This window comes from Erythrolamprus reginae, chromosome 4, assembly GCF_031021105.1.
Source record: "Erythrolamprus reginae isolate rEryReg1 chromosome 4, rEryReg1.hap1, whole genome shotgun sequence".
Lineage (NCBI taxonomy): Eukaryota > Metazoa > Chordata > Lepidosauria > Squamata > Dipsadidae > Erythrolamprus > Erythrolamprus reginae.
In genome coordinates this window covers 103111467-103132643 of record NC_091953.1, presented here as the reverse complement: position 1 = coordinate 103132643, position 21177 = coordinate 103111467, and the positions used below count along the sequence as shown (strand labels likewise).

Sequence of the window (21177 nt, the reverse complement as noted above, 5' to 3'; positions counted from 1 at the left end):
TACTACATTGCCATTTTAATATATTCCTGTTTTATTATAATTTTATAGAAAGTGATAGCATGATCTTACGTGAACTGATAATGCCTTAATAGCAATATTGATTCTAAGCTTTTTATTCTAATGAATTAACTTCAATCAAACTCAGCACCATTTAAATATAACAAAGAAAGCATAATGTAATAATAGATTACTATGTTCCCAATTCAAAAGACTCAATAATAAGCAAGGAGAACAAATAGTTTTCTTCTGTCCAAGAACTCAGAAAGTTACTTGTTTTGGGAGCACTAAGACCTATACTGGATGGACAAGTAGAGTGAGCTAATGCAAGAAAATTCTTAAGTAGCCATTTTCTCTGTCTTCTTGATATTCAGTAAATATTTCCAAGATACTTGCTGCTGTAAGATTTAAACTCTTATACTGCAATTCCAATCATTAACTGAAATAAAGCATGGTTGGTAAGGATAAAACATTAACAGTGGAGAAGTGGATAAATAGATTATCCCTACTCCTAAAAGGGTCATTATTTGTCAAGTGGACCAGGTGAAATTGCAACCTTATTTGAAAAGAAACCATTACAAAAACAACATCTATGATAGAAAAAATATGCTTTTTCGAATGAAGATGATTGAAGGTGAAACAGGGCTCTCTGTTTTCTCACCTTCAATCATCTTCATTTTTGTTTCATTAGAAAGAGCAGGTTTTTTCTATCATATATGTTATTTTTGTGGTGGTTTCTTTTCAAATAAAGCTGCAAAAATCAGTCCACCTGGTCCACTTGACAAAAAACGACCCAAAAAGAATTGTTTTAGAATTCTAGAATTCAAGAAGGTTATACCTGTGTTCTTCTAACCCTCAGTCGATGTGATCATTTATTTATTGGATATAATTGAAAAGAAGCTATCCTCCCTGATTATCCTTTCACACGGCAACTAATAATACTTTTTTTCAGAAATGGTATTACAGGGTTCCCTTGATTTCCACGGGGGATGCGTTCCGAGACCACCAGCGAAAGTCGAATTTCCGTGAAGTTGAGATGCGGAAGTAAATACACCATTTTTGGCTATGGACAGTATCACAAGCCATCCCTTAACACTTTAAACCCCTAAATTACCATTTCCCATTCCCTTAACAACCATTTACTCACCATTATTACTGGTACTCACCATTGAATAAGACACTTAGTGATCCTGATATTTATAAACATTATTATTTATTAACAAGAATTATTTTTTTTGTTATTTATTTGCAAAAATTATTAGTTTGGCGATGATGTATGACGTCATCGGGTGGGAAAAACCATGGTATAGGGAAAAAACCACGAAGTATTTTTTAATTAATATTTTTTGAAAAAACGTGGTATAGGCTATTCGCGAAGTTCGAACCCGCGAAAATCGAGGGAACACTGTACTTTGATTTTATTTTGCCTGCATTTTAAGGCACATTTACTACTTTTAATTCAGTAAACTTTATCTAGAAGTTTAAACAGGCTTCTAATCCCCTCCAAAAAAAATTTAAAACATGCCGGTGCATAACATTAATCCCACCACTCTGTGACCTCTGATTGAGTTCCCTATGAAGGGGGCCAAATTTTTTTTTCACCTTCTTTCAAGCAAGCCAGAAAAAAATGAGTACTGTCTACTATCAGCTTCTTTAATTTATATAACCTTCCATGCAAGATGTATGGATTTTGAAACATAATTGGTGGATATTGAAAAAGTGAGAGATGATGCTATAATCCAGCATACAAGGAGGGAAGGAAACAAGTTGTCAGATATAATCACTAGGCCAGTGATGGCGAACCTATGGCATGGGTGCCACAGGTGGCATGCGGAGCCATATCTGTTGGCACATGAGCCGTTACTTTAGCTCAGCTCCAATGTGCATGTGCGTGCCAGCCAGCTTTTTTTCGGCTCACCCGGAGGCTCTGGGAGGGCATTTTCGGCTTCCAGAGATTCTCAAGGAGGTGAGGGAGGGGATTATTGCCCTCCCCAGGCTCCAGAGAAGCCTCTGGAGCTTGGAAAGGGTGAAAAACGGGCCTACCAATGGGCTGCTTCAGGCCTCCAGAGGGCCTCCGGAAGAGACCATTTTGGCCATCCTCAGGCATTGTATATTTATTTATTTATTTATTAATCAGATTTGTATGCCGCCCCTCTCCGCAGACTCGGGGCGGCTCACAGCAATCGCCATACAATGTAAACAAATCCAATATTTAAATTAATTTTAAAACACCACAAGTTAAAACCAATCATACACACTAGCATACCATACATAAATTTTATAAGTCTAGGGGGAAGGAACATGTCAATTCCCCCATGCCTGACGACAGAGGTGGGTTTTAAGGAGCTTGCGAAAGGCAAGGAGGGTGGGGGCAACTCTGATATCTGGGGGGAGTTGATTCCAAAGGGTCGGGGCCGCCACAGAGAAGGCTCTTCCCCTGGGTCCCGCCAAATGACATTGTTTAGTTGACGGGACCCGGAGAAGGCCAACTCTGTGGGACCTAACTGGTCGCTGGGATTCGTGCGGCAGAAGGCAGTCCCAGAGATATTCTGGTCCGGTGCCATGAAGGGCTTTATAGGTCATAACCAACACTTTGAATTGTGACCGGAAACTGATCGGCAACCAATGCAGACTGCGGAGTGTTGGTGTGACATGGGCAAATTTAGGAAAGCCCATGATAGCTCTCGCAGCTGCATTCAGCACGATCTGAAGTTTCCGAACACTTTTCAAAGGTAGCCCCACGTAGAGAGCATTACAGTAGTCGAGCCTCGAGGTGATGAGGGCATGAGTGACTGTGAGCAGTGACTCCCGGTCCAAATATGGCCGCAACTGGTGCACCAGGCGAACCTGGGCAAACGCCCCCCTCGCCACAGCTGAAAGATGTTTCTCTAATGTGAGCTGTGGATCGAGGAGGACGCCCAAGTTGCGAACCCTCTCTGAGGGGGTTAGTGACTCCCCCCCCAGGGTGATGGACGGACAGATAATGGGTGTGGGCACTTGCTCATGCGTGACAGCACACGTATATGCGCTTTCGGCACCCGAGGAGAAAAAGGTTCGCCATCACTGCACTAGGCTTTCAGTAAAGACTGTTGCCCAGTCTTTAGTAAATAAAAAACCTGCAGTCAAACTGTCCTGATATCTCAAGTGAATTAGTCATGCTGTAAATGAAACCTGTGAACTTTAATGATGAAAACAGCATCGTTGCTGTTTAATTGATCCCAAGAATGGAAAATTAGGAGAAACCCCAGCTGCTGCTGTAATACATTTGAGAAAATTCTATTTTATTTAAAATATAAATATCTAAAGATCATCTGAAAGGTATGACTAATTCAGTCGACTAATCTGAATTTTTTATTATTATTATTATTATTATTATTATTATTACCGTATTATTTATTAGATTTGTATGCCACCCCTCTCCGAAGACTCAGGGCACATTATGGGCACATAACAGTGAGATGGAAAACACTTTTCATATAGCTTGCTTTTGTTTGCCTACTTTGCAATAGCATGTTTATTGGGGCATGACTTTATTTGTTTGTTTTGTAAATATGTTTTTTTAATTTTCAATACAAAACATATACATCTTTTAGGAAGAAAGTGTTTTCCGTATCTTTTCTCTTACATACATAATAATATATCTTATTTTCAATGTCAGCCATACAGTGGTCCCTCGATCATCGCGAGGGTTCCGTTCCAGGACCCCACGCGACGATCGATTTTTCGCAAAGTAGCGGTGCGGAAGTAAAAACACCATCCGTGCATGCGCAGATGGTGTTTTTACTTCCACCGCAGCAGCGAGGAGCCGAAGATTGGGGTTTCCCCGCCGCCTCGCTGCTGCCGCTTGTCCGCGCGCCCGCCGCCCGGCCTTCGCCCGCCCACCCCGTTGCTCTCGCTGCTTCCCAGCTGGGAAGCGGCCCCCAAGCGCGCGCCGCCCGGCCTTCCCCCGCCCACCCCGTTGCTCTTATTGCTTCCCATCTGGGAAGCGGCCCCCGCGCGCGCGCCACCCGGCCTTCCCCCGCCCACCCCGTTGCTCTTATTGCTTCCCAGCTGGGAAGCGGCCCCCGCGCGCGCGCCGCCCGGCCTTCCCCCGCCCACCCCATTGCTCTTATTGCTTCCCAGCTGGGAAGCGGCCCCCGCGCGCGCACCGCCCGGCCTTCCCCCGCCCACCCCGTTGCTCTTATTGCTTCCCAGCTGGGAAGCGGCCCCCGCGCGCGCACCGCCCGGCCTTCCCCCGCCCACCCCGTTGCTCTTATTGCTTCCCAGCTGGGAAGCGGCCCCCGCGCGCGCGCCGCCCGGCCTTCCCCCGCCCACCCCGTTGCTCTTATTGCTTCCCAGCTGGGGAAACTCCACCATCTACGCATGCGTGGCCATAGAAAAAAAGGGCACGCATGCGCAGATGGTGTTGTTCACTTCCGGGTTGAAAACTCGCGATATAGCCCTTTCGCGATGCTCGAGGACGCGAAACTCGAGGGATCACTGTACTTTTCTTTTTTCTCATAATTTATTTATTTATTTATTAGATTTGTATGCCGCCCCTTTCCGTAGACTCGGGGCGGCTCACAACATAATAAAACAATTCATAACAAATTTAATAATTTACAATTTAAAATTTAAAGTAGTTAAGAAAAGCCCATTTTTAAGCAGACATACCTACAAACATACCATACATAAATTATATAGGCCCGGGGGAGATATCTCAATTCCCCCATGCCTGACGACAAAGGTGGGTTTTGAGGAGTTTACGAAAGGCAAGGATGGTAGGGGCAGTTCTAATCTCTGGGGGGAGCTGGTTCCAGAGAGTCGGGGCCGCCACAGAGAAGGCTCTTCCCCTGGGGCCCGCCAACCGACATTGTTTAGTTGACGGGACCCGGAGATTTGTTATCTTTATTCATTTTTTACATAATTTCTCAACACATCTCATTATATGCCTATAGTCTGTATTCCTCTAAATACCTTTTAAGTTTCCCTTTTATTTCTTCCAACTCTCCACATTTGAATCTTTAATTAATTTTATCATCAAATAGAAATATTAATTTCAGTCTAATTTCATCTACTGAAAATAAGCTAGAAAATAAGAAAAAATTAATACATAAAGGAATTTTTTTAGAGTTTTTATATGAAACTATAATTTTAGTAAATACATTAGTCAGCGAATGTAGTTAAATATATTGAATGATCTTTAGATGTCTATATTTTAAATACAATTTCCTGTAATGTACACCATATGCTACTATATATTACTACATCAAGTAAACTTTGTTGCTAAACTTTGTTGTTTAAACCCCTTTTGGAATTTGAAATCCTTTTTAAAGCTTTTGCTTTCACTATTTTAGCTGAGTTAAATTTCATTTCACTCCATAGATATACCATATGTCCAAGCCAAATGCGTTTGGGATCAAGGCTTAAGAATGCACTAAGCACATTCAAAATCATGCAAATAATTCTTATTCATACTGTTACTACCTATTTCTTTCTGAAAGTTTTCTTATTGCATCCTGTTTGTATAAGACCATTTTTTATTATCACACATGCTGTCAAATATATTTCACATACAAAAAACAGTGTTGCATTTGAAGTTATATGTATGTGAATATATCTGTACCCTATTTTCTATTTCAAAATGAAACTGAGGCAATGAAATATTGAGTATATACAGTAACTACAGTGTGCCTTGTTAATATTAATGATCAAATATGTATAGCATAATTGCTTCTTTGAGTCACCTGGGGACTTCATAATTATTCCGCCTGGTGATTCTTGTAATTTTCTTGGCTACTACACTAAATGATTTTGCCATTGCTTTCTTCCAGGATTTTTTTTTTTTAAAAAATATTGTCTGGTCTAGAATACAGCTATGGCATTCTCTGGTGGGCGATCTCCTATCCATGTAGTAAACAGATTCAACACCGATTAATTTGTTGAGATTAACGAAAGTCAGCTAGATGTTCCCTGTTGACTTCTATATAATACAGGATGTATGTAGATGTATGCCTACTGCTAATCAAAAATATTACCGTGTTTCCCCGAAAATAAGACACTATCTTATATTAATTTTTGCTCCAAAAGTTGTGCTACATCTTATTTTCGGGGTGTGCCTTATATTTCTCAAATAAGACAAATTCACAGGCAGAAAAGCTGACACCCCCAAAGAAAGTGTACCATACGGTACACTGATTACGGTACGGTACCTGTCAGTATGGCACCCACACACACAAACAACGGCACTTATATGGTACAACAGTATACTCCCGCTATTGCAGCTTCCGGCCACCAGAGGAACTACAGTCTACGCACTGTAGTGGAGACTGTAATGGCAGTGAGACAGCAGCAGACTGTGTCTGCTGTACTGGACGGTACAAAGCGATGGAAGGGGCCAGCAGGGGACGCCACATTATCATGGTACCGCTATGAACAGCTTTGAATGGTACCGTATGTTTTTCCACCGTACCGTATGTAAATTTGACTATGCCTTATTTTCGGGGGGTGCCTTATATTAGCAAATTCTGCAAAACCTCTGACATGCCCTACTTTCAGGGTACGTCTTATTTTGGGGGAAACAGGGTATTTGACCCATAGAACCAGATATTAGATTCTGTGTTACAGTTGTATTCTTGTAGCAATATTTTTATAAGATAATGTATAGGATAACAACATTACTTTGAATTGTTCCTGGAAAGTGAGTGAAGTAGTTTTATAGCTGAAAGTGTATATCACCTTATTATTATATTTGCAAAATTCATGTAATCTACTTCTCTTGCCTTTAACAATTACTTTCAGACAGGACAGAAAAACCAATATATAATCAATCAAAATAGGCATGCTCTATGCAAAAATAACAGAAAACTGAATTACACATGATTTTGCATTTTTTTAAAAAGGGGAATGTCCTTGATGTAAGCAATTCTGTGTTGGTTTCCAATCTGTCAAATTGCTGAAATCTGTATTCTTTGGTTGCTTTTGTGACTGATGCTTTTCCTCTGAAAGGCCAATATAGAATCAAAAATTTTAGAGGAAAATTATGTTTCTAAATTCCAAGGAAATTCTGAATTTTTGCTATGGATTCCTACAAGTAGAATATTCCGAGCTTGGAGCCTTATTTTTAATGTAAAATAAGTTTCAGCTCAAGGCATTTGTTCCGCATTTTTGGAATCTCCAAGAGAGGATTAACTTTCTGCAGGAAGGAATCTTTTCAGAAGTAGTCCAATTTTTTTTGTTAAGCACAATTCTGAAACCTTTAAGCATCGTTGCCTGTCATTTAAATGAGCAAACCTATTTACATTTTATGGCTCTCAGTCTCCAGGAGACGTATGAAGCTAAAAGACATGAATTTATCGGAGAATTAGAACGGAAACAGGAAGAAATGAGACAAATGTTTGTACAAAGAGTCAAAGAGAAAGAAGCACTACTAAAGGAAGCAGAGCGAGAAGTAAGTATATTTTGATTCTGCTTAGGTGAGTTTGGGTGGTTGTAGGAACTTAGAACAGATTTAAGCAGTTCTCAAATTTTGGGGTGCCTTGTCCTTCTAAAACAGTGATTTCTAAATGAAACTATCAGATCATGTTTTGTCAGTCATGCCACTGTATCTAGACAACTTGGATGCTGATTTGCATTTGCAAGATGGGAACATGACCCGGTAGACATGACCTGGCTGTGCACATGGAAGCTAGAAGTGCACAGTTGGATCCACAGCTGGATTACTTTCAGAATTCTTCCCTGTTGAGACTGTTCTTGAATAGAGGGCTGTGCTTAATCTCCTCCTTATCCAGTGTCAATTCTTCCTTTTGAGGGTGGGCAAGACCTTGGGCCCTATGGACCTGCTCCAGATATCTTGACTGGTACTCTAGGAGTTGTTGCTGTGAGTACAAAAGCTGTTAAATAAAGAGCTTCAGGAAACTGAGACCCTCTTGGATCAGCAGCTCAAAGAAGGCAGTCTTTTCCCAAGTCTTTTTCTCCGAGACCGCCTTCTGCCGCACGAATCCCATCGACCGGTTAGGTCCCACAGAGTTGGCCTTCTCCAGGTCCCGTTGACTAAACAATGTCGCCTGGCGGGAGCCAGGGGAAGAGCCTTCTCTGTGGTGGCTCCGACCCTCTGGAACCAGCTCCCCCTGGAGATTAGAACTGCCCCCACCCTCCTTGCCTTTCGTAAACTTCTTAAAACCCACCTCTGCCGCCAGGCATAGAGGAACTGAGACATCTCCCCCGGGCCTATACAGTTTATGCATGGTATGTTTGTGTGTATGTTTCTTTTTGATAAGGGTTTTTTAGTGATTTTTAATTATTAGATTTGTTATATATTGTACTGTTACTGTTGTGAGCCGCCCCGAGTCTACGAAAGTGTGCCTTCCATCCCCTGTCCAATTGTCTCTCCTATATTTTATATATCTTTTCTCCCATCCATATATCCTTCCTCTACTCTTCATTGATGTATTCTATTCTCATATCTCTTCTTCTATCCCTTCCCTCATATTTACTACTACACGTTTTTATTCTCCTTAACTTTCAATTTGTATTGGACAAAATAAATGAATAAATAAAATAAATAAATAAAAATAAAATAGGACTATCCTCCTCTCCTGTATCTTGGTATCAAAAAGTGTCTCCTAGTTGAGCATGCCTTTTTTGGGGGGCTGGTTCATTCTGTTTGTCCCAATCAATATTCAGCGCAGCATAAATTCATAACTCAAGGAGCCCATTTGAGAAAAGGCATACTATCCAGTCCTAGAGGACCTTACAAACTCAGGTAGAGTAATAGAACCTGTTTCTTCCTTGAAGCATCCTTAAATAAAATAAATAAATAAATAAAATAAACTTGGTTGTAATTTGTTAAACAGAAGTCAGTTTTTGCATTCTGAACTGTAAGTTCTAATCCAGTGATTTTCAACCTTTTTTGAGCTGCGGCACATTTTTTACATATACAAAATCATGGGGCACATTGAGCGGCGGGGGGGGAGTGCGGGGGCTAAAAAAAGTTTGGACAAAAAAATTATATCTCTCTCTTCCTCCCTTTCGCTCTATTTCTCTCCCCTTTCTCTCTCTTCCTTCCTCCCCCTCTCTGTCCATCCTCTTTCTTTCTCACTTCCTTCCTTACTCTCTTTTTTGCTCTCTTTCTATCTCTCCCTCCTTCCCTGCCTCTTTCTCTCTCTTGCTTTCTCTCTCTCTCTCTCTCTTTCTCTCTCTCTCTTTCTCTCTCTCTTTCTTTCTCTCTCTCTCTCTTGCTTTCTTTCTCTCTCTCTTTCTCTCTCTCTTTCTCTCTCTGTCTTGCTTTTTTTCTCTCTCTTTCTCTCTCTTGCTGAGCTTCGCGGCACACCTGACCATGTCTCGCGGCACACTAGTGTGCCATGGCACACTGGTTGAAAAACACTGTTCTAATCAAAGCAGCATCGGTATTCAGAGTATTTAAATCACACACGTGAAACAATTATCTTTAAAAAATCTGCCTCCATTTTACAGTGTGATTATTGAGTGTAGACTTAAGATGAGGCTAAACTCTTCTGGCTAAAAACAATGCTTTTATGATTTATTTCAGCTTCAAATGAAGTTTGAACATTTGAAACGACTACATCAGGAAGAGAGAATGAAAGTGGAAGAGAAAAGAAAACTTCTGGAAGACGAAATTATTGCCTTCAACAAGAGGAAAGCAGCCTCAGACATATTGCAAGGGAGGCCTCTGCCTCCCACGCCTACAGCTGGTTTTAAAAAAGATAAAGATCGGAAAAAGTAAGCAGCCCATTTTGAAAAGATTCAAAGGAAGGGGAGACTATTAAGGAACAATGTCTTAAGCAATATAAATCACACACAGATGCCAATGGTGAAAATGAATATTTTAAAATTTGTCTAGGAAAAAAAGTTTTGATTGGGCATCTTGATGAAATTACCTGTTTTTCTTTTTTTTTCCCTTAAGGGATCCAGGTTTTCGGCTTGAGCTCCTATGCTTTGATGTCAGAGATCAGGAAGTTGTGAACGTAGATGATGAGAGAACAAAAGAGAAGTTAGAAAGGGACAGATACCATCACAGGGATTCCCAGCAATAGTCTTTGGCTGTAATCCACAAAGGTTTCAGTGGTTAGGGCTTGATAGTAAGTCATAGAAACAGAACCATATGTTGAATATTTTTAATACTTAGAGGAAGCTGTTTATCCAGTCCAAAAATTATTGGTACAACTCACATCAGATCAGTGGTGGATTGCTCCCGATTCGGCCCAGTTCTAAGAACTTGTAGCGCTGCTAGAGGGAGACTCCGCCCATCCACCAGGGATGCTTCTGCGCATGCACAGAAGCATCATGCATGCACAGAAGTATCATGCATGCACATGAACCGGTAGTAAAGGATTTTGGAACCCACTACTGTATCAGATGTTATAGTTTCCTTACTTATGATTCAAAATATTCTTTTTAAAATTCTAAGGATTTATTGTGAAATGCAGTGCAGCAACTGGGGTGGCATTCAAAATCTCAACTGCACATTGAACAATATTCATTATTTTTAGTCCTATAATTCTGCCTTAAACTGAGGGGCAGAACAATCCAGACTGACACCGCAGGAAGTGAGAGAATCAAGCCATCCAGATGCCTTTTTAAAAGACTCTTTCCTTGCAGTCCAGTTTATTTTTCATTATATTTCATTTTGGTACTTTTTAAAAGTACTATCCTAACAGAAAGATGTTTTCCAATGCTAGTCCTTAGATAACATGAATGAGAAATCAAATTAGGTCCTTTCTGAGAGTATAGGCAGTTCTGAACTTACAACTATTCTGTTAGTGATACTTGAAGCTACAATAGCACTGAAAAAAGTGACTTTTGGCTGTTTTTTACACCTACAACCTTTGCAGCATCCCTATGATTTACACACCAGAATTGGGTACTTGGCCACGGCATGTATTTATAACAGTTGCAGTATCCCAGGGTCATGTGATCATCATGGGTAACTTTCCTAACTAGGGAAAAAAAGATTATAAAATGGGGCAAAACTCACTTAACAACTGTTTTACTTAACAATATCAATTTTGGGCTCAATTGTTATCGTAAATCAAAGACTGCCTGTATTACTTCTGTAGGCAACTAAATGGGTCATTCTGTCAAAGCAGATCAGATTAATTAACATAACTTGGTCATCCTGGTTCCTTATCATTATTCATCAACTGACTTCTTAATAATCTGCTGCAGAAGTTTGCTTTGTATTGATAGCAAGTTGATTGTTTTCTCTTCATTTTTGAAGATGAAAACAACTTTCCCTTCTTCATTTCTAAATATGTGTTTCATGAATTCAAAGAACACAGAAGGGGCTCCACAATGATATCCACAAATTCCTTCAGAGCTGTTGTAAGTCATGGTTCTGCTGCTGGAGACCTCCCTTTTGATACCCATGGTTTTATAACTACCTCTTTTCTTATCTTGGATTGCCACTCCCTCCCTTAGTTAAACTGTTCCGGGTGGAAACATAGTTCCTACTATGGGAAAAAAATGGAAATAAAATAGGAATTGAGAAGCTCAGCTCTATTTCCACCCTACCATGTTTAGGCTATGGACCATCTCTTCCTGTTTGCTTTTACTCCTGATAGATACTTTAAAACAGGGGTCTCAAACCTAGGCAATTTTAAGCCCGGAGGACTCCAGCTCCCAGAATTTTGGGAGTTGAAGACCACCTATCTTAAAGATGCCAAGGTTGGAAACCCCTGCTTTAAGATACATTTTTTTAGTGTTGCAAAACTGACAAATCTTTTTTTTCCCCCTTTCAGCACCGGGTTTATGTGAATTGGAGAAGAAATGGTTCACAAATCTGAGAAGAAGAAAGATGGACTGATCCCTCCTTTCTTTTTCTTATCGTGTGTTCATTGGAAAACTGACCGCTGCAACCGCATTAAAATATGTAATCAGTTCTGCAATCCTGTACTATATAGGTTGCTGTCAAATTAAGAATTCACTCGAATGGACTTATTCTTTTTTTCAGCAGCTTGCACTTAAACTATGTACTTTTGCCAACAGAAATTGCACACCAGTCTTCCTTACCAAAGACCACTGTGCTATGAACTAAGGCTCTTGTGCTTTGGATCTGAAGGCAAATGACAGCTTCAGAGTGCATTGGAGCATAAATCCAGCACAGGTCTGCAACTTGCTTTCCTGCTACTGCTTAATAAAGGAGGAGAACAGCTGCTAGTTGCAAGGAGAGTTTAAGGAAGAGCAGAGAAGTGCCACCTTCGTGCAGTGCAGGCTCAGAAGCCTTTTGCCTTAGAATCTAAAGCACACCAAAGCCCTGATATAAACAACTTTCACTTAAGTTACGAATACTGTAGTATAATAGTATTCATTGACTACAGGTTATAATTGTTTTACAGAATGTGTGCCTTTTTGATCTCTCAGCTATATAACCTTTAAAGTGCCTTTTATGGAACTGTATAAAAAATGTAAACCAATATATTTTGAAATGTGCACTTTGTAATTTTGTAATGATGACAAGCTTTAGAGTTAAAGTGGATCATGGTTGCCTTTTACCATTGCAGTATTCATGCAAGCGCAGACATTACTTGAAAACCGATACTGAAAATTAATTTGGTTGCAAGGGTGTCTTCTCTTTAAGCCACCTCTTCTCATCTGTGGCTAAATTACCCCATATGAAGGCTGGGAATGGTCATGTTAAAAATTAGATCCAATTTTAATAAAAGTTCTTATAGCTTCATAGTCATTTAAACATGTCTTAAGTATTCCTTGACACGAAGCCTTCCATCAGTTTTAATTCTTATAATTTAACATTAAGGGGTTTTTTTTCACCGAAGTGAGCTTGAATAGAGTTGAATCCGATGCTTGCTTACTTGGACAGAAGTTCTGTTCTTCAAAGAAGCAATAACTTGAATTTGAAGTTATTCATTACTTAGGCAATCAGTAGTTCTGGTGCTTCCTGTTTGCTAATAAATACAACAGTTGCTTATGTAACCCTCTTAGATTTCTGCTAATTATTTTATAAAACACATGTAGCCTGTCAAATAAAGTTATTTGGTTAAACAATTAGAAAGTATTCCACAGTGCAATAGTGCTTTGATTTATTGGACAATAGAACTGTTCTACCCAGTCTCACTGCTTTGCAAACTACCAGTCAGATACTGGAGCCATCGATTATACTTTAGCACTGCAAAGATGAGAGAAATGTATTCACTGGCACTGGAGAAAATATCAGTTGGATGGCAAAATTGTCAATACCTATCTAAAATCCTGTTTGGGTAGATTATTCCCTAAGAAATAAGATCAATACTAATAGTTTTCTGGATTCCCCCCCCCCCCCCCAAAAAAACCCCCTGTGTGTTCTCTTATAGAATTTTTTTTTTGGAAGAAGTTATAAATTCCAGAGGGGGAGGACCACTTCTGGTACTCATGCTTGCTAAGGCCCATGATAGCTCTTCAATAACATACTAACAAATTATTAGCTCTACTCATACTCAGCTATTAATCCTACATATGAACTCTATTGCCATCAATATTGACTTGGTTCCCATAAGCCTATGCAACAACCTCCATTTTGCTCTAATTGTGACCATCAACAAGGGGGCTCAAGTGAAGATGCGTGAACGTTGCGGTAAGCAGGTTCCCTTCAAATATATCAGGGAAATTGCTAACCTTTCTAGCAGTTTTATATACTGCTCAAAAAAAATAAAGGCAGCACTCTAACACATCCTAGATCTGAATGAATACTTTGTTCCGGACAAAGTTGAATGTACAGCATGTGAAATTGATTGTCAATCGGTGTTGCTTCCTAAGTGGACAGTTTGATTTCACAGAAGTTTGATTTACTTGGAGTTATATTGTGTTGTTTAAGTGTTCCCTTTATTTCTTTGAGCAGTGTAGAATTAGTGCGTTCAGAATATTCACACAAGCATTATGACACTGGTGCTCATATAAGCTAGCTATAATGAAATGATGGGTACACTTATTGGATCTGAAACAATAGTTGCAAAGAATTGTGATGATTTCCCTTATAAAGTGTTGTGGTTAGCTCTGGCCCAGCTCCTGCCCCAAGGACTGTGGATGTGGGGGAGACATCCACATGCTGCAGGCCTGTTTCCCCCCCCCCCGGTGGAATCTGCTGATGAAGGCTCCTCTGACCAAGAAGACATGAGTGACAGGGAGGAGGAGAGTATGGGAGACAGCTCAGAAGGAGATCAATTATCTAGCTCCTCCTTGGATTCAGAACAAGAGTTAATGATACAGCCACACATGCGGAGAGCGATGCATAGGCAACAACAACTGAGAGATTATTATCAAAGAAAATGAGGCCACCTGTGGTTGGGTGGGGCTGTGGTAATTAGTGAGGCTGCTATAAATAGCAGCCTGTGGGTTTGGCCATTGTGGAGGATTATCTGATCATTGTGTTTCGTGACTGCTTTACTGACTTTGACCTTTGTGTGCTGATTTTTCCCCGCTTTGAAACTAAACCAGAGCAAAGTGTGTTTCACTTTATGAAAGAAGGACTGTGAATTGCCTCACAGCTGCAAGCTAAGTATCACAGAACCAATGAGACTTGTACAAATTACCAGTTTGTTTGGAGACGAGTGCTCTTTGCTATACCAAAAGAGGGCTTGGTTTAAGTGAATTTTCATTATAAAGAACATTGTTTTGAATTTTCAAACGTGTGTGTGTCTGAAATTTGTACCTGTGAATTTTTGGGAGAAGTCTACCAGAGAGCCCGACAGAACATAAAGTAGTTATTTATAAAAGCAGAACAGATTAATTTAGCTATAAATTTCAAATTCCATTGTGTATATTTTGATAAAAATATATTTAGATAAAAATATATTTAGGATAAAGCCTGCTTTTGATGCAGGATGAGAGAGTAAAAAACATAAGGCAGGTTGCTCACAGCCTTTTTAATGCAGACTGACATTACAGAAACAAAGGATTTTATGTCAAGTCCCTGAGGCCACTCTTATTAAGATTATTTTAGGCCAGAGATGTCAAACTGGCAGCCCGCAGACCAGATGTGCCATGCGCAGGCCATGACCACCCCAGCTCTGCAAAGAACCATTGTGATACATCACCTGATGGCAATGTGGCATGACGAGTTTGACACCCATATGTGAGGCCCAATAATGTGGAACATTTGAGCCACACAGATTGGGGCCACACAAGGACCTGGGGGGGGAAAATAAGGTGCACAAAAATCAAATATAAGAATATGCATGAAAAATTGTATTTTTCATGCAGAATGTGGGACAAAAATTAGCTCTTTCAGCAAAAATAAAATAGTAAATTTCACTCATGAAAAAATAAAATTTCATTCCCTACACTTTCTGATTCTAAACATTAATGGTGTGCCTTTAAACTACAGCAAGACAGTTGTAATAGAATTGAATTCTTTATTGGCCAAATGTGATTGTGCACACAAGGAATTTGTCTTTGGTGCATATGCTCTGTACATAAAAGAAAAAGATACATTTGTCAAGAATCATGAGGTACAACACTTAATGATTGTCATAGGGGTCAAATAAACAATGAGGAAACAATATTAATATAAATCATAAGGATACAAGCAACAAATTACAGTCATGTAGTCATAAGTGGGAGGAAATGGGTGATAGGAATGATGAAAAATACTACTAGTAATAGTACAGATTTAGTAAATAGTTTAACAGTATTGAGGGAATTACTTAATTTGTTCCGTGACCAGGTTCTTAAGTAGAAAAGTTTGTAAGTAGGAGCAATTTTTCCCATAGGAATCAATGTAAAAGCAAATAATGTGTGCAAACCCATTACGAAAAAAAAATAAAACTTCGGAATTTGGGTGGGAGGAGGAGGAGGAGGAACAGGAGGTGGACAGAAGGTGAGGTGAGGGGAATCAAAAAAATCCAAAACTTTAAGGCTTAAAAAAATGGCAGGAAACTGGCCAGGCCTTTGTGCCACTCTCAAATTTCCTGGAAAATTTTTCCGGGCTCGGGTTCTTAAGTAGAAAATAGTTCTTAAGAAGAGGCAAAAAAATCTTGAACACCCAGTTCTTATCTAGAAAAGTTCTTAAGTAGAGGCGTTCTTAGGTAGAGGTACAACTATTTGTTTAGCAAAGTGAGGGTGTTTGGGGAAAAACTGTTCTAGTGTCTAGTTGTCTTGGTGTGCAGTGCTCTGTAGTGACATTTTGACTGTAGGAGTTGAGACAGCTTATGTCCAGGATATGGGGGTCAGTAAATATTTTCATTGCCCTCTTTTTTGACTCATGCAGTATACAGGTCCTCAATGGAAGGCAGGTTGACAGCAATTATTTTTTCTGAAGTTCTGATTATCCTCTGAAGTCTGTGTTGGTCTTGTTGGGTTGCAGAACCAAACCAGACAGTTATAGAGGTGCAGATGACAGACTCAATGATTCCTTTGTAGAACTGTATCGGCAGCTCCTTGGGCAGTTTGAGCTTCCTGAGTTGGCGCAGAAAGAACATTCTTTGTTGTGCTTTTTTGATGATGTTTTTGATGTTAGGTGACCATTTTAGGTCTTGAGATAGGATAATACCTAGAAATTTGAAGGTCTCTACTGTTGATACTGTGTTGTCCAGTATTGTGAGAGGTGGTAGGATGGAAGGGTTTTCCCTACCCATAATGTTGCATTATTCTTTTTAAACCAGATTTCCATAACATTCTTTACTTTCTTGAGAAAAACTTTTCAGTACCCCAAGAAGTTTGAACACCTCATACACACACACAGACACTCACATAAACACACATATGTATGTATGTATGTATGTATGTAAGTATGTACGTATGCATGTATGTTTCATGAACTTTAACCAACTTTTCCGTTGCTGAGATGATTCACAGAATGTGACTACAGTTCCTTGTACGTTGCTTTTTAAGTTAGGCACGGAAAAATCATTGCGTTGTTACGACTGCAAAGGGAGTCATCTGAACTTCCTTCAGGAGACATTTAAATTTGAGCAGATGAAATCCTGGCAGGTTAAGCTAATTAAATGTAACCCCTGGGATTAAGGGCGTGGATTGACACTGAAAAATTATTGAGGTCTCAACAAAATAGTTCATGACATTAGCTGCAAATGTGAGTAAAATCGCCTACTTTGTTGTTTTTTATTAACCTTTAACATGGGAAAACAAGGCTGACACAGAGCATTGGAAAAGATGATATTTCATGTTGCAACGTTACAAAAATATCTAATAAAGGGACATTGATTTCTCTTTTTTTAAGATCCCGTTTCAAAAATAACTGTGCCTAGTAACCACCAGCAGATGCTGCTCAATAGCCACAATCTCACTGCTTTATTCCAGAATCAGTGTGAATCTGGCCATCAAATGCCCTAGATATTTTTATATAAGCTTATGTAATCTACATCCAATATTTATATTTAAATATATTAAATACACGTTATGTGTGTATATAAATAAAACTGGTTTTTTAGATCTGCAAAAATATAATTTATGAAAACATTTTTTACTCGTGAGTGTTTAATGTCAAGGGATACAAAGCAAAACTATGAATAGTTACAGCCTACTACAACACAACAAGGACTAATTTTTAATTCGCAACATCTTCAGTTAAAAGGGATTGGTAACAAAAATTGTAAAAACATATTCTGTCAGATGAGTATTTATTAAAACTTTCTAACTTATCTTTCTTGTATTATGTTTAAACAATGTATGAAAGGGTAATTGATATAATCAAAATGCAGTAAAGTACATCTGTATGGTGAAACTACAAAACTAGATAACACAAATGTTTAGTTCAGCAAAAAGCCTTATCTTGAGACAGAAGAAGCAACCTTTTAGGTGATTTATTTCCAGATCAAGCAGCTCTTTTCCATTCCGGGAAGAACTTGGTGGCTAAAAACGGATCAGATATGGAATGATTGTGGAGAGGCCCAAATTGAGTTTCTTTTGAGCAGGCCGTGAAAAGAGTCAAAAGATGACAACTTTGCTAGGAATCTCCTTCCCATTGGGTCTTTTTAAGACTCAGGCCCAGAGATGGGTTTCTCTGGGTTTGGACTGGTTTGCCTAGACTGGTAGCAACCTGATGGTGATGTCAGATTTGTACTGTTTTGTTGTTGTGAGCTGCTCCGAGTCTTTGGAGAGGGGCGGCATACAAATCTAATAAATAAATAAACAAACAAACCAATCAATCAATCCTAGCAACATGGCCTGCCCAGCATATCTGGGCTTTCATTAGCAGGGTGGGAATTGATGGCAGGCCTACCAGGTCCTCTGAATTCTATGGAAGCAGGTCGTGTGGTAGTGGTTAAATTGCCTAGCATGTTTCCTGTTGTTGTGATTCCGTCTGAGGCCCCTCAGGGAACGGCTGATCCTCTGCCGGCTTCCTGCTCAGAGGGGGAGGATGAGGAACAGGAGGTTCAGGCAGACGGGGAGGAGGAATCTCAGGCTGAGGGAGAGGGAGGACAGCCAGAGTCCCCCGAGAGGGGGCTCTCCTCAGCAAGCAGCCTGGATTCCTTAGATGAAAATGCACAAGCAATAATCGATCTCCGGCAGAGAAGAGCAACACAACGAAGGGGACAATTAGCCAGGTACTTTCAGCACTAAAGAGGCAACAGCTGGGTTTGGGTGTGGTGCTCTCTGGAAAGGCTGAAAAGGCAGACCTGGCTTGTGGAGTATTATCTTTGGGAGTCCTGGGACCTGGCTGTGATCTTTGGTGTCTTGGAATTCTGGTTTGTGACTTTGAATACTGAAACCTTGGGGGGAAAAGGTGTGGGTCTTATTCTCTACAGTGGTGGGTGTGCCAGCAAGAAGTCTGCTGTATTGTCTGGCCATCAGGACTCTGCTGTGAAGTCTCATAGCCTGCCTGTTGGGAAGAACAGGTTTTTCTCTGTGTTTATTTTTCAAACTATAAAGTGCTTTTGCTTTTACCAGCGTGTCTGGCTGCTTTTTCCAGTTGGTGTTGAAGTCTGGGGGCACCCAGACAGAACACCTGTATACAGTCCAAGTCTCACTGGCATACAACAGGGTAGTTAGCACCACTGCTTGGTAGACTTTGGTCTTTGTAGCAAGGCTTATTCCATGTCGATTCCACACGTTGGTCATTAGTCTCTCAAATGCAGAGCTTGCCTTGATGATTCTGCAGTTGACCTCAATGTCAATTGTCAAGGTAGGTAAATTGGTACACTGCTTGTAGCTTTTGTCCCTTTACTGTGATGGTGGGCTCTTGGTACACACACACACACACACACACACGGGATTCCCTGGGGATGTTACTTAATGTTGATGTCAATAGATCGGTTTTGACTATTGACCCATGAACATGCAATTCTTGTGTGATGGATCACGTCAGTAATAATTAATTAATTAATTTAATTAATAAGCTTTTTTTTATACAGTACTACTTCTCCAGAGCAGCTAGTAAACAGAAATGTTAATGTATTATTGGGGTAAAGGGAAATCTTTGCTTTCCCAAATATGCCCATGTTACTCCAACACTCCGCAGTCTGCATTGGTTGCCGATCAGTTTCCGGTCACAATTCAAAGTGTTGGTCATCACCTATAAAGCCCTTCATGGCACCGGACCAGGGTATCTACGAGACCGCCTTCTGTCGCACGAATCCCAGCGACCGGTTAGGTCCCACAGAGTTGGTCTCCTCCGGGTCCCGTCAATTAAACAATGTCGTTTGGCAGGACCAGGGGAAGAGCCTTCTCTGTGGCAGCTCTGACCCTCTGGAATCAGCTCCCTCCAGAGATTTGAACTGCCCCCACCCTCCTTGCCTTTCGTAAACTCCTTAAAATCCACTTCTGTCATCAAGCATGGGGGAATTGAAACATCTCCCCCTGCCTATGTAGTTTTTTGTGTATGATATGACTGTATGTATGTTTTTATATATTGGGGTTTTTTGTTTTTTAGACTTTTTAAATGTATTATTGTTATTTTAGATTCTAACTATTAGATTTGTCATTATATATTGTTTTTATCATTGCTGCAAGCCGCCCCGAGTCTATGGAGAGGGGCGGCATACAAATCTAATAATAATAATAATAATAATAATAATAATAATAATAATAATAATCATGCAGATATCTACTGTAGCTAAATGCCAAAACCAACAGCAAAAAATAAAAGTGGGATTAAAAGTCATGGGAAATAAGGAGGTTCCCATTGAACCCCAAACTATTATAAAGGCTACCAGAGATCTTCTCAAAGGACCTGGGAAACATCCAGATGGATCTAGGGCTTTCAGCTGCAGAATGAAGTGGAATACGAGGCTCAGATAGGAATTTCTTGGCCTAGACTTTTCTCTCTTGATGGAGATAAAGGCTATTAATCTTCCCAATTTTATCTACATCTTACATAGAGAAACAAAGATTTGGGTGAAGCCAGCCAGTGTAAAACAGACTCATATGTTTTATACTAGCTGACCTCTTCCAAAACGCACGTGCTAATTAACATAATTAAAATTAGATGCATCAATATAGCATTAAAGCAAGTGTAATCAGAACACAGCAGGTCAACTACAGTATTTTGAACTGTGTGAGCCCGAAGCTTCAGCAATTGGGTATTTCATTCATTGAACTCAGTGCTGTATAGTCCTTCATGAAAGACATGGGAACTCCCACTAAACCCTGCTTTTCTGCTCCATTTTGGAGAGAGATTAGGTTGCTAGGCAACATTTCCCATGTAGCTTCCCCCTCATCAAGAAGAGTAGATAAAAAGTGAAGAAAAGAGAAAAAAATGTCCTCCTGTTGGGTCAAGTTATTTTAGTGATATGACGAGTCGAAGTAAGTTAGAAAAATACTCCTCAAATGGAAACTGCATTTTAATCATTTGTATTTAGGTAAATCCAATCCAATTTATTCATAATCTATCCTTTAATTTTTTCCCCTCCACTACTGAAAAATATTCACAGAAGAGTTTCAATGCAATTGAAAATCACATTCAATTAAGCTTATGGTGGATCAATCTATTATCATCTATAAGATTTGGGGCAGAAAATACAATTATACACTCATTAGCGGGAAGAAAGTCTCTTTTTCCCAGTCCAATAATAGTGCTGCTGTCAGCTTTAACACAAACCATGTAAAAAACATGATCTGATGTAATCCACTATACAAATTCTTTGGAAATGTAGATCTATTTGTTTTCCAGCTTTACCAGTGGAGGATTTTGCATGCTATAATGAATTTGCTGAAAGAGATAGAAGGGCAGGAAGAAGGGATTAATGCCTGATTTGTCAAATACATCCAAGTAAAGTGTATTCAACGTTCAGC

At 39.9% G+C, this 21177-nt stretch overlaps 2 protein-coding genes across 14 annotated transcripts in view; one reads left to right on the top strand and one right to left on the bottom strand.

The window, feature by feature from the left end:
* SEPTIN10 (septin 10) overlaps positions 1-13007 on the top strand; it is a 56201-nt gene extending 43194 nt beyond the window's left edge. For 12 of the 13 annotated variants that reach the window (XM_070751101.1, XM_070751104.1, XM_070751097.1 and 9 more), the window contains 3 exons: positions 7294-7426; positions 9527-9717; positions 11736-13007. In XM_070751101.1, coding sequence (XP_070607202.1) covers positions 7294-7426; positions 9527-9717; positions 11736-11751 — 340 coding nt within the window. In that variant the 3' untranslated portion in view covers positions 11752-13007. Of the gene's footprint in view, positions 1-7293; positions 7427-9526; positions 9718-9901; positions 10097-11735 lie in introns of those variants that run through there. The other variant, XM_070751105.1, reaches the window with a different exon arrangement.
* The window catches only part of LOC139166905 (uncharacterized), a 984072-nt gene that overhangs the window by 805590 nt on the left and 157305 nt on the right, over positions 1-21177 (bottom strand). The gene's annotated exons all lie outside the window — the stretch shown is intronic.